Genomic DNA, 13,935 nt, shown 5'->3' with positions numbered 1-13,935 from the left:
TGCACGACTTCACGTTCAACTAGCATTTATTTGCTTGGTTACTTGAAAAAAACGTTACCGTCTTAGAAATCTCTAGTGAAAGATTTATTTGCATTTTATGGGGTAGTTTTTATTGATTAGTGAATAGATTTTGCATCAAATACTACCTATTGGAATTGTTCCACACATTTCTGGCAACCCACAATATCGCATAAAATAGGAAAACTGCGAAATTAACTCTTTCAATCAATTGAATAATTAATATTTTGACTATTCAAACGACTGAGGTTTTTCAAATAATAAGATATTTTAAAAATAACACATTTATGTATTATGAAATCATATATTTCTGGATTGTTTCATGGTACTTTGATTACAACATGCACAGGGGCATAGTTGTATGCCATTGGCATCTTGATGAGATCATCCTTTATGCCACACAAAATTTGAATTAAAATCAAAACTCGACATCATGTTATGTTGTGATTGTCACGACACATTGAATGCGCACGAGGGACATGTCTTTTACTTTATTAGATATTGGGTAGAAAAGCAATAAATAAATGATATATACAAAATATGATACATATGCATATAATGCAAAATGTGTCATTTCAATACATTATAAATATTGTCTCATCTACATACATTCTACACATGAGGATCTTAAGTGAGCTACATCAAAAGCACAAAATGCATAGTGCACAGTCTCAAGAGAAACCATTTTTGAGGCATTATATGCTACACAAGGACTATCGTGCAATAGCAAAAACGAGTCTGTATGAATTGTTCCTAATAAATAATAGTACCATTTCAATTTTGGCAATACACGGATTACAATCTAACAAGTCAAAGTTCAAACAGGTACTCACTGTCGACAATCATGACTTCTACTCACAATTTATAAAAAACACAATTCACACAATCATACTCATATTTTGAGGTAAAACAAATATTCTTCCATTATGTACAACATTGATTGCTTATTCATGGACAAAAATTATCCCAACAAAGTTCCATTTGCTTCTTTTAATTTTTTTAATACAATAGCAAATGTTAATGCTGTTGATTAGGTTTGATTATGTTTGGGTGCACATACCTAACTACAATTTACAGCATATCTACACATTTTGTTAGGTTAAAGTGCACTACTGAGATAAAAGCATACTGTCCATGGGAAATATCAGCTACAACAGTTTAGCTTGATTTCCTTATCTTAGCCTGCTATGTATGAGAAGTTTGGGGCTGTCAATCACTTCGGCCAGTCTATAACCTCATTCAAGTCATTAACTTCAGCTCGTATGGAGTGAACTAAATGTTTTTTGATCGATTTTTGTGTTTGTCTATATAGTTGGAGTGAAAATGTTGACTGGACCTTGAGTCTACCAATAAATATAATATAAGTTAGAATATTAGCAGAGAGAGGGAAAAAGCATTCTCTTTTTCATTTCTCCTTTGCCTTTGTATTTCCTTCTCTGCCTTTCTCCTAATGGTCAAATCTCTTTCTCTTCCTTCATTGCCTTCTCTGAGTCTCGGATCGCTTCTTGCAAAGCCTGTCCAGCATGTGACACGATAAAGTCTTCCTCTGAGATATTATTTATCTTAACATAGCGGCCCGGAGTGTGAAGGCGGACTTGGTGGAGTTGGGAGAAAAGCAACATCAAGTCAGTGGTCAGCCTGTAGCGGGACACCAGGCCCAGTTCAGTGGGGATATCTGCCTCCTCTGAGTAGTTAAAAATGGCTGCCATATACTTGGAGAGGTCTCTGCCGTCAGATTTTGCTCGTCCCACTTCCGCTCCGATGAGGCTGACCATCACCTCAGAGTCCAAGAGACCGTGTTCTAAATGTCCGCTTTTGCGACAAAGACCCTTGGAACAAATAACCAAGACAAAGTCGCTCTCTTGGATCCGATTACAATACCACGCCATGCTTCCTTCTTCGGCAATCCCCAGAGAATCCCAAAGGTCCAGACACACCTTGAGTGGGAACAGATAACTAAATTACATTCAGTAAAATTGGACAGATTTACACACTAATCTCCAATCCAGATTATAATCAAAATCTATTAATCTGTTCTTGGTACATACCTAAAATATAGACCAATTATATCCAAATCTGTTAAAACGTTATGGCCAATTATTATTCTGGATTTAGGGCTTCAGGGAAATAACCGACCAAAACCAGAGGACTTTGCATACACCCTTATTCAATTCTGACAGTACGGTAACAGTGAGAAAAAATATACTGTAAATATTGTATCACAGTATGGAAATGAAAATGTCTTTTTTTTTCTGTTGAACACAATCTAATTTTCTCTATCCATCCATTCTCAACACCGCTTAACCTGTTCAGTGTTGTGAGGAGGGCTGGAGCCATCTGACATCAGGCGAAAAGTAGACTACACCCTGAACTAGATTGCCGGCCAGCCGCAGGGCACACAGTATTGAGGCGAACAATCAGCCACACCCACGAGCACACTGTCACTGAGCAGGAATGGACTCCACGCTGCCCAAACACATGTCGAGCGAATGTACCGCTACACCACTAGTGACGGAAAATATAATAATAAATCAATACTGAGATTAGTAATAACAATTTAAAAACTTTTAAGATGCAAGGTTTTTATAATGATGTGTACACTGTGAGAGAAAGTCATTACACTGGTACGTATGTAGGTCTATCTAACTGGTTGCTGCCCCACCATTTTCTTTATTATGAAAACACAGCCAGTGTTCCGAAATCAACACCAATCCACGTACTGTACGTATTTCAACTAAAGTCTATCGCTTTTGCTGTTGCAGGCTTGAAACTAAAGGTCAAGTACACTACCTGAGTCGCCATGTGTTGCTGCATGAAAGCTCCGAGCTTCATGACCACATTGACGTGGGCGGGGCCATCGTTACTACTGTAGCATATCAGAAGACGAGGAGGGCTCCTCCGGTTGTTAGGCAGTATCATCACTTCCTCCTGGGCCTTCATTTCTTCTTGCTGCTTTATCAACTCATCTTAAAACAACATAGCAAAATAATTTGGTTTGTACTCTTACAATGTCAGTTCAAGTGTTTTCACTTTTAGCTTTTTGCACCTGGTTTGATGTAAATCTTTTTCATTTGTACGCAGGGCATCCGTGTGAGAACAACCCACACAATAATAAAAATGGCCACTCCAGCAAAACCCACAGGAATGGCCAGAGTCCAGCTGGGACCTGTAGAGCCAACTTCTGAGGGTAGGAAAGTATATGTTAAGACACTTTAACCTCAGCATTGACGATATCGCGCTCGATTAATTATTTTCTGTCTTTGTTTCCAAAACTAGTTGAGATCATGTTGTGGGCCACAATAATTACGCAACATAAAATGAGCATTAACCATGTGAAGTTGCATCACCATTTGAAGGCAAGTTAATAATAAATACACACCTTGTGGCTTGACTTGAAAGTTGAATAATTTCCTCATGGCATCCACTTCGTTTGCAGCTATCTGTCACATAAAGGTTATCAAGATAATTATTCACATTGAATGCGTGGAACGTGTTCTTTTGAGTATTTAAATCACAGAAAACACAAGAGTATATACTATATATTGTATATACAGTATATTCCACCAGTCTCCACATCCATAAGAAGTGCTTTAATGACTACAACATTATTCTAGATAGTGTGCATAGAGCGGTTCAATTCGGTTATTTTACCTCACATGTGTAATTGGTTCCTTCTTTGAGGTCTCTGAGCGCAAAGCTGTGATGTGTTCGGTTTCTGGAATAATTCTGAAGAAATATAAAATCAATTAAATAAATAAATATAATAAATAAATATAGAAATAAATCTGAGCGTTGTTAACGCTGTAACGGGTGCATGTTGAAACAATGTCACTCACAGGTGCTATCTCTATGTACGTGGTCTTGCCGTTTGCTGAGCAATATGAGAAGTAGCTTGTAATGCCCAAGTTAGGCGGCGCCAAGTTGAACGTGACGGTGATCACAGATCCTTTCTGCTCCACCTCAACGTTCGTTGGATACCAGTCTACAACCACAAGCAACAATTTTACAGAAATCTAAATCTGACAATGAAATAAACATGAGACATTAAAAAAAAAATACAGTGAAAATATTAACACTATCCATTTTGTTACGCTGCTGGTTGGTCTAATTTCAAAACAACATTCAAAATAAGGTTATCCTGCGCAGTACTTAACTTTAGCATGTTTTACATTTTGTTGTAAAATGTGGAAAATTGAAGATGAGTCTTTGTTTCCTCACCTGCTTTACACTGCTGAAATCCATTTTTCTCTGCACATGCTGTAAAATCGCAAAATAGTCATTATTAAATGCTATATCTTACTTGTATTGTAACCAATACGTATAGGACTGTACAAAATTCTTTGGCAATCACATTGCTGTGCTCATGACTTTTTTTTTTTTTTAAAGCAATAAGTTTGTTATGATTGACAACTGGGTGTGGGGCTCTAAATCCAAAAGGCTCTGGTGTCATTATATATTTAATAAATAAAAAAAAATAACTGGAAAATGAATACATCACTAAACATGTTTTACATTGCTTATTTATTTCCACTGTCCCGACTGCCTGCACAGTTCTGTGAATGATAACCTCAAATATTGAGTATTACCATGAGAGAGCAAGTGTGCGTGTGTGTCTTACAGCGTGTAGAGAAGATCTTGCTGTGATAGAAGCGCTCCCACCTCTCAGGCACCGGCACTGCCATCACAGTGATGGCATATTTGGACCCAAGGGGGAGGCCGGGAAAAGGATCTGACTTGTAGACCTGAAAGAGGACAAACACAGTCATGAGTAGTTTATTTTAAGAAATTATGTACATCTTTATGTAAGTAACATTCAGTTCTAGCAGCCGAGAGGGTAGGACACTCTCTATTCTGCTCTCAAGGTTATTGCTGCAAACTGAGAAATAATGGCATACAGACACACAGACATGTAAAATACAAATTACTAAATACAAACTACCGTTATTTGTACAAGGGAAGAGCGACAGAAGAAAACTGAACCAAGCAACGAACAATACTTTGGAATTACTCTTCAACCAGATGAAAACTCTGGAATCAAAATTGGATAAAATGGAATCAAATCAGCAGATTTCCCCAGATTGTTTGGGCCAGGTTTTTATTTTTTATGACTTGTACATGTTAAATTTATATTTATTTATATTTCTCTTCCAATACAAGAGTTGTGATTTCATTAAAATATTCCTTTAAAACATTTGATACACTAAAGTAGCACCACCCACAAAGTTTATGTATCATAATTTTAACGGTTTCATCTTCAAAGCACGCAACTCCAAAGTCTGGAGCTAAACCAGATATACCAGTTACTTCATCAACATGCTATGCAACCAGTTAACAGACCAAGAATGTAGAAAAACAACTTGATTGCTTTTGTTGGTTTCTCACGCAGCATGATAAATACCATTTCAGAGTGTGAAGCTGAGAGTGTGAGGTTTCGCTGGAAAAGAAAGAGCTGACAGCCAGCACTGGAACCTGACAAGGGTTGCACGGTCACCTGGAAGCCTCGGAGGAAGGCAATACCTGCAGCAAAGGGGAAAATAAAAAAGTAAAATTGCATGCTCGTAGGAGACTATGAGACATTCGTACGACATTCTTGGGATTTTCTCATATAGTTGGCACATTCGAGTTTAGTTGTTCTTTCTTTTGTGCTACATTGGATTAATGGAGTAATTTGAAGGTGAAGTAAGAACAAACAAACAAACAAACAAACAAACAAACAAACAAACAAACAAACAAACAAACAAACAAACAAACAAACAAACACAAACAATGATTTATTATTCACAATTTATGTTATTTACAATAGAGTCAATCTAATTATCTAAAGAGATAAATGAGCATGGCTTAAAATACAACAAATATTACAGGTTTCTTGGTAGTAAGAAAGCGAAGCGGGCTGGATTAAAGAATGGAGCGGGCCCTCGTAGGTAGCTCCATTGACCGATATTTTGCTCTTCACGGTTAGGAAGTCAATGATTTAAAGTCCAAACTACCCCTTAACAGCAAATGCCATGACCTCATAAAACAGGTTTGACCCATGTTGGGTACTCTCACATAGTTTTAAAAACAAAAAACTGAAGTGTCTTGTGATTTCAAGACAAAATCCTTCATCAATTTGATATCCTGCATGCTGTTGTTATTGGTAGTAAAAGTAAGAGTAAGAGTTCCTTGTTACGCTTTTCCAATCATTGTTAAACTTCTGGTAAATTTGTATGATGTTCCAAAGTGCAGTGTCTCACATATGAAGAAGCAAAAGCATGCTCATGAGCTGATTTGTAATCAATCTTGCCGATGTCAAGCAGAAATATCTGCAGACGGGTGAGGTTCAGTCCTCTCAGACATGTCTGACGTGATGATTTATTATTTTAAAGCATACCCTAAAGGACAGAGCTTTTAACATACCATGGAGGACAAGATTAGGCGTATGTGCGTGTTTACACATAGGTCAACTCACCATATTGGCTCGGCTTCCAGGACACAACGATGGAATCTGAATCGGGATCCGGATCAGGTAGAAAATCAACATGCAAATCAGTGGGTGCGTCAACGTAGTGTTGACAGATGCCAGGGTCCTCTTCGCCTAACAGCGTGAAACATGGCCAGGGGACGCAACCTATGGTGGCAAAGTAGGTATACAAAATGCTTAGACAATGTGAATACATTTGCCACATTGTAACAATCATTTTAACCCAAAGAGACAGCATTCGAGGTCCTGGGTTCAATTCTGGGCTCCGGCCTTCCTGTGTGGAGTTTGCATGTTGTCCTCGTGCCTGGGTGGGTTTCACCCGGGTTCTCCGGTTTCCTCCCGCATACCAAAGTCATGCATGGTAGGCCGATTGACCACTACTAATTAGGTGTGAGTGCGAACGGTTGTTCGTCTATGAGTGGCTCGCGATTGGCTGGCAGAATGTACCTCGCCTACCGCCCAAAAACTGCTGGGATAGGATCCCGCAACCCTTGTGAGAATAAAGCGGCCGGATAATGAATGGATGGATAATAATAACCATACAACTAAATACAACAGAAGTGACTCATATACAGTTCATGAGTCTCAAATCTGTTGATGTTTGAGGTAATGTAAACAAAACGAGTCCCACTTACTTCCCAACTGATTTCTGGAGGTCAGGCCCAGTGCATTGTTCAGGTCGTCATTGCTTATTCTGCAGTATTCACACCCTGTTCCTCCCTGTAGGTGGCAGAAATGCAATTGAGTCTTAGTGGACTTTTTTCTATTGTTGAGGTGAAACCGCATATTCCTGTCATAAACACTGACTCAAAAACAAGAAAGCTATAAGCCAGCTGTTGATTGGGTGCCAGACAATCACCATATCAACAACACAGCTAAAGATCAGCTCGCCCTTTAACTTCTATACATACTGATTCTACAAAACACACATCATACGAGCTGTTAAAAACAAGTTCATAGCAGTTTTGAAAAATACACATGGTGTCAGGCCTTCTAGTTAGCATAACTCTACACTAATATGGCTCTCACTAATCAGGTCGCTAGAATGTCTTTGAAGACTAAAAATATTCACTTGCATGACAACTCATTATCTCATTTAATCCACAGCCAGTGGTGCGCTTTCACGTGGTGCTGCACTTCTCAAAACCGGTCTTAACACTTTTGTCAGTCTCATCTGGTCATTTAACTCATTATACACGTGATTTTTATGAATCTTCCATCGCAGCTCGTCCTTGATTAAAAAGCTTGTTAGTACAACCCAGCCATAGTCTTGGTCTTGTCTCAACTTTCTAGTCTCAATAATATGGTCTCACTCAGTTGGTGTGGTCTTTACAACACTACTTTCACATTCTAAAGCGATTCAACCCATTTTAAGGGCTGACGTGTCCTAGAGATTTGGATACTATACAATATGTGAAAACAATGCGTCCCCTGATAAAAGATCAGTATGTTTTAAGGTTGTTGGCGTGTTCTCTTATGACCTCAGGGAAGTATCAGCATTTATTTTTTTCACTAAAAGGGACAGTGTAATAGAATGTCCTGTAAGGCGCGACACATGTAACATTGAACTTATATTTTTTGAATATTATTGAAACATTTTTAAAATGAACAATGAAAAATCAAAACATTCAACACACTGTTAAAGCACTTATTACATATACTGAAGACGGAGTCAGCATTAGTGTAATTTGTGATTATTTCATCGTGACAAAATTCAATACAACAACCATGCAATTAAGTCAAGGGGCCTGCAGTGGTCTTACCTGGCGGATACACTTCAGGCTGCAGTCCTGAGGAGTGATCGCTGTTGTCAAATTATCATGAAATTGGTCAAGGTGACAACTTGCAAACACATGGCAGAAAATCATTGCCGTCATCCAAATCTTCAGAGCCATCACGGTGCGCAACTACAAAGCAATGAGCGTCTTCTATTTGGCAAAGTCTACTCAAGAGCTCATTCTTTTGAGTTAGAATGGCTGCTGGAAGGAGAAATCAGTGCAGTGGGTGTGGTGTCTTGAGGCAGAAGGTGGAGCATGTTTGTGTGGTGTGATTTCATGAGCAATCATACCACACAAACATCCACCCACAGCTAAAAAAAAACCCGCATTAAAAAAACAGTCTTGTCAGAATTACAGGTTGAATTTAATCAGCAATATTTACATATGTGAGTTTACATGGGATACAATGAATGTTTGAGGTCAGTTTGGGGTAATTGTGATCAATTCTAAAAGGGCGCAGGAGAGATATGCTATAATACAGAAGGTCACTGCAGCTTCACCGGATCTGGAAAAAGAAAACAGGGAATGAAGTGTTATGTTGGAAAGCCAACCAAACTGCCAATTGGCAGCAGCCAGACATGGGACTTGACTTCTGTTGCACATTCCCAAAGCGTGCCAAAACACCAAGAAACTCATGGGGGTGCCACATTTGTAGTCAATGCCCTCAGGTCAGGGCCAACATGAAAAAACTGACAGGAACGGCATTCTTTTCATGACATACCTCTTGACCTGATGTGTGTTTTTTAACTAGCTGACCACTACAGCTGCTAAATTTGTTCCAGAAAGTAGGAGCAAATTCCAAATGATACTCGAGAACTTGTGCAGGACAACAAAGCTCACCGTATACTTGTCCCATTTCTTCTCAGGGTCGTACGGCTCCCAGCGGCTAGCGGGGAAGATGTGCTTGTTCTTCTCGTACCAGCTCCTCAGCACTACTTTACCTGCGTGAGACTTAAGGACAAAGAGATGAAATAGAAACAAAGATAACTATTCCATTACACGCTGCTAACAATTGTCCATACCTCATCTTTCTCTACAGTGGCGTCATTGACCAGACGGATATCATCATGGACATCAAAGCTGAAGAGTGGTCCTGTTGGAGTAAAAACAAAACGCCAACTTTTTTAAATAAACACATGAAATAACCCACACGCAAGTAGAGAAACAGGACTGTAAACAATAAATATATGGCATTTACTTTGGACTGGATTGAAACTTCACCCGCAGTTAATTCAAGTGATGTGGCGAGAAGACCAACACTTACCAAAAAGGAAAGTTCAAGGTAAAAAGAAAATTCTTATGCAACAACAGGTGAGTACAAATGTTATATTTTAGTGATTGATATTTGTTAAGATGGTTTATAAATGACTATATTTTGCCAACAAGTCAACAGGTGAGTACAACTGTTTTCCGCCAGGTACCCATCACTGCATTACATGATACCTGGATCAATTACCATTTTTTCCCTACCAGAGTTTCTCTTCATATGATTGAGACCTTGTATGGATCTGAGGACAGCAATTAATTTGTTTTCCTCATGCTGGCACTGCCAGCATTCCTGTTCCAAACAGTTAGTTGACTTCAGTTAACGTACCTGATTTGCCCCTGGCTTTTGTCACGATGAAGTCGTAAAAGCTGTGGTGCTAAAAGCAGCAGAGAGGTGGGGTGTCAGATATTTTTTTTTTTTTTTTTAAACAAAGGTATTTATTGTGTAAACTAATGAAGGGTCACTTACATGCGGGATGATCAGATCCTCCTTAATATACATCAGCTGCTCAACTCCAGCAGACCTGCACAGAGGACAATGCTTTGTAGCAATGCTTAGCACATGTTCAGTTCTCCTGGATCCACCTGACATCTCTGGAAACTAGACCCGAATGATTGTTGAACAATTGAACAACTTTTTTTTTTTTTTTTTTTAAGGTCTTCTGCTGTATTTAAAACAAACAAAAAAAAAACACAAGCAAGAAATTAATTTGTATTACAATTAACAAGAAGAGATTTATTATACATAAATGTTTTGGTTTTATAGATTAAGTTTATGCTGAAAGAAAGGCAAATAAGTGCGATTGCAAGAATAACGCAGAAAAAGACAACGACATTAACGTTTCATATTTTATGAAACAATGATGTCAACATCTGGACAACAATTTTTAAGCACTAAATCCTTCCAGACACTACATCCTATTATTTTATTTTATTTATTATATATGGATAAATAAAGCAATACCAAATGACCAAAACAAAATTGCAGCTTTCAAAAATTAATAATTCAGCCTTTGCAATTTGAAAATTGGAGACTACAACATTGCTACTTGAATTAGCCCTGCACATCTTAAAATAACCAAACCCAAAAACACTGGTCCATCAATTTTAACAGTTACGCCCAATTCACATCGCATGCAGAACAAAACTATGACTAACTTCTAACTTCCTAATGATAATTATAACCATGCTGTGTTGCTTCATCAACTCTTGATCATAGTTAGAATGGACTCGTATTAAGTCTATGGATATTTAATCACTTCATTGAGTTGGAGGAAAATAATATCTATACAGGATATGCCAAGTAACAACTTTCAAAAGCTGGCACCCCAATGTGTCTCTTGATCCTACCTTACAATAAAAAATCATAAAAAAAGAAAACAATAATATCTGTCTACATGAAGCATTAACAACGCAAATCTGCAAATGTTGTTCTAAACAGACCTGAGCTCACTGAAGTCCTTCCTTAGGACTTCCAGGGCCCTCTGCAGAAAGTTCTGGATAGTGTTTCCTTTCTTCATCTGATGGCAAAAACAAAGAGCATGAAAAAGGAAACCTTTTGAAGATTTTTAACGTGGGCCATGCGCCCACCTTGACTGTCTTGCGATGGCCAGATCCATCCCAGTAACTGAAGGTAATCTCAATCTCCTCGCCTGAAAGCAACCATGTTTAATGCATCAATGCGTGCTCATGCATGAAGAAGACAAAACTGACAGTAAATGATCGCAAAAGTCTTGGAGATAGTTTGGTGCTTTTTGATACTCACTCTTGATTTTTTCTTGCTTGAGCTCCCACTCCTGCCTCAGCTCCTCTCTGAGTCGATTCTCCTCCTCCTGAACACAAAAATTCACAAACAAAAACAAAAGGTTTCCTTTGAGGAAGCATTGTGAGGTTAAGGACTTTTAAGACATTTATTTATACAATATTTGAATAATATTTCTGAATTATTTGTCCACAAACAACAAGCCAGCGCTTGTTCATCAGTAGCATTTTTTTTTTTTTTTTTTGATAATGGACAAGTGGTACAAAGGCGGGTGAGCTGGAGCCGACTTTGGGTCTCAGGCAAAGTACACCGTGGATTGGTTGACAGTCCAGATCAAACGAGCTATATTTAAAACAGGCCAGCGGGATACTTCTTGGGCACATTGGGGGTACCTGGTGCCCACTGGTGAACCCTATTAACTCATTGTTTTGCATTCATCTGCATGTTAAAATGCCACATCTGGGTGTACCAGTACTGCAGCTTTCCTGGGATTGTCAAATTGTTGTTTTGGAAATTTTATACTACTACAATAATAGCCTTCAGTCTAACTTCTTGATATGCAACCCCCCCCCCCCTCCCCCGTTTGACTTTCCACTGCACTCTTTCCCTTTGTCTGTGGGCGGTACATCGCAAGTGGCTCCACATTTTATTTGTCTGTGGAAAAAGAGGAGGCACCTCAGCTGAGGTATTTTGTGAAAGTAAATGCAACCAGTGATGTCTTACATCAACTACACTCATTGACTAAACGTTGTCCTTTGAGGCGGAGCAACAAGAAACAAGGAAATCATTTCAAGTGAACGAAGCTCAAATTAACATGAAACTATTCAACCACACCTCTCGGTCACGATCAGGAAGGAAACTTGTGTCTACGTCTGGATTTTTTCCTAGCTTCTTCTTCTTTGCGGGGACATCTGTAAGAGAAGAGACCTCTTTATATAGTACAAGTGAGAATTGTTTATGACAAAGGAAAAATAATAAATACACGCTTCAGCCATGAAAACAAACTGACACTGTGTTTTTATTAGGGCTGCACTGCTACGGCTAGGAAATATGAATCCAATTCGGGTGGGGAGGGCTTACTTTTAAAATGTATTCCCGTACAGTTATTAGTTACCTTTGAAAAAATGTAGATAGTAATGTTCGAATACTATAATAATGAAGTAATGTGACATATGCTTTTAATTACCTTTAGATGACTCCTATACCAAATATATATTCCTTTGGTGAACAAGCACTACTTGTGGGGTATATTTTCAAAATAGTGTTTAAAAAAATAAAGTTCAGACATAGTGGTAAAGTTGTGCCTTTCTTAACGATCTCATTACTTTTGAATTGAAGCGTATATGAAAAATTGGGTGTTTTCAATTTAATGAAATTGTCCGGGCAAGTCCAAACTTTTGAATCTCAATGTACTAGGTTTGATGGATGGAAACATTCTGTACCAGATTCACAGAACGGCAACACAATGATTGGAATGGCAGACAGCGTTCATACTTGAGTAACAGCTCTATTTTAGGAACCCTTCACCAAGAACTCACACTCCTGCTCCTCCTCCTCTTCTTCCTCCTCCTCTTCCTTTTCATCCTCCTCTTCTTCATTGTCCTCGTCACCGTCATTTTCGGGATTAAATGATAAACTGGCAATTTTTCTTTTCTGTTCTTCTTTTCTCTTTTTTTCCTTCTGCTTCTCGAGCTTGCTGAAAAGTGATGAGGACAGCGTGATGAACAACTTGACAAACACCACGCAAAGAACAAATGGCTCTTGGATCATTACTGCATCATGAATTCACAACACAAGCTTTTGAACTCACAGCTGGAGCTCCTTGGATTGCTCCTTCTTGGCCAGCTGCTTCTCACGCTCCTTCACAAGAGCCTCCTGCTTGGCTTTCATGTCATTCAATGTCACCAAACCTAATCAAATCAATAGAAATGGAAAAACAGACTTCATCCACCAGGATCATTTTTTAGAATGAATTACGATGTAGAAGTATTAGAGAAGGCATGCATGCAACTATGTCTTTACTTGTTGGATGGATTCTGAACAACGATTTGCATACCAACTGTGCTGGACTTCAACTCTGCCTCCACAGCGTCATAGTGAGCTGAGAACTTCTTGTCGATGTTGGACTTGACCATATTGTCCTGCAGGATGGATCACACAGAATGCAAAACATACACACATGGCTGTGGATAGGCATTGGTCCAGGTTAAAGCTGCCTCGTACAGCTAATGCAACCATTTCGGACAACATTAATGGTTGTTTTGTAAATGTAAGCGTTACAAACCTCTGCGATCCTCTGTTTCAGTTGTTCAAGTTGTTCTCTCTCCTTTTCTCGTTTTTTCATCAGCTGCATTGCTCTCCCAGCCTCGCTGGCGGCTCCTTTGTATTGAGCCATGTTGCTTTGTTCTTTCTTAAATGTTACGTCAATACAAGTGAAGATTGCAAATATCTGAAGCAAAAGATGCACAGATGTTGTATAAATAAAAACAAATGAATTTTCCTCCGCAGTCTGAAACTCGATTTTCTCGGAGCACAACAATAATGGCGACCGCGAGATGCATGCTGGGTTAATGAGATGTTGCCTTCAGGTACTGCATGAATGCTCGTAATTACGACTATTAAACGCAGTAACCATCAATATTTTTCGG

At 38.7% G+C, this 13,935-nt stretch overlaps 2 protein-coding genes across 3 annotated transcripts; both read right to left on the bottom strand.

Annotated features, from left to right (window-relative positions):
• Window positions 1–494: 494 nt before the first annotated feature.
• On the bottom strand, window positions 495–8,533 carry si:ch211-207e14.4 (interleukin-17 receptor D). Of its 2 annotated transcripts, none has more exons than XM_049753083.2 (12): window positions 8,245–8,533; window positions 7,117–7,201; window positions 6,470–6,628; window positions 5,417–5,535; window positions 4,637–4,760; window positions 4,237–4,275; window positions 3,855–4,000; window positions 3,670–3,744; window positions 3,398–3,458; window positions 3,065–3,199; window positions 2,809–2,984; window positions 495–1,955 (listed from the first exon to the last, which is right to left on the bottom strand). In XM_049753083.2, the coding sequence occupies exons 1-12, from the start codon at window positions 8,374–8,376 to the stop codon at window positions 1,473–1,475; spliced, it is 1,734 nt and encodes a 577-aa protein (XP_049609040.1). In that variant the 5' UTR covers window positions 8,377–8,533; the 3' UTR covers window positions 495–1,472. The 2 variants fall into 2 exon arrangements, with proteins under 2 accessions (XP_049609040.1, XP_049609041.1); XM_049753084.2 differs by having other exon boundaries at window positions 3,065–3,196.
• Window positions 8,534–8,601: 68 nt separating this feature from the next.
• On the bottom strand, window positions 8,602–13,856 carry fam50a (family with sequence similarity 50 member A). The gene is made up of 13 exons (XM_049753086.2): window positions 13,572–13,856; window positions 13,344–13,428; window positions 13,098–13,197; window positions 12,826–12,983; window positions 12,122–12,198; window positions 11,291–11,357; window positions 11,116–11,177; window positions 10,969–11,045; window positions 9,995–10,049; window positions 9,854–9,902; window positions 9,282–9,352; window positions 9,100–9,210; window positions 8,602–8,764 (listed from the first exon to the last, which is right to left on the bottom strand). The coding sequence occupies exons 1-13, from the start codon at window positions 13,680–13,682 to the stop codon at window positions 8,756–8,758; spliced, it is 1,032 nt and encodes a 343-aa protein (XP_049609043.1). The 5' UTR covers window positions 13,683–13,856; the 3' UTR covers window positions 8,602–8,755.
• Between the last annotated feature and the right edge of the window lie 79 nt (window positions 13,857–13,935).

Source organism: Syngnathus scovelli, chromosome 2 (assembly GCF_024217435.2).
Source record: "Syngnathus scovelli strain Florida chromosome 2, RoL_Ssco_1.2, whole genome shotgun sequence".
NCBI classification, from domain to species: Eukaryota; Metazoa; Chordata; class Actinopteri; order Syngnathiformes; family Syngnathidae; genus Syngnathus; species Syngnathus scovelli.
The sequence above is the reverse complement of the archived record's forward strand: the minus strand, read 5'-3'. Positions and strand labels throughout refer to the sequence as shown.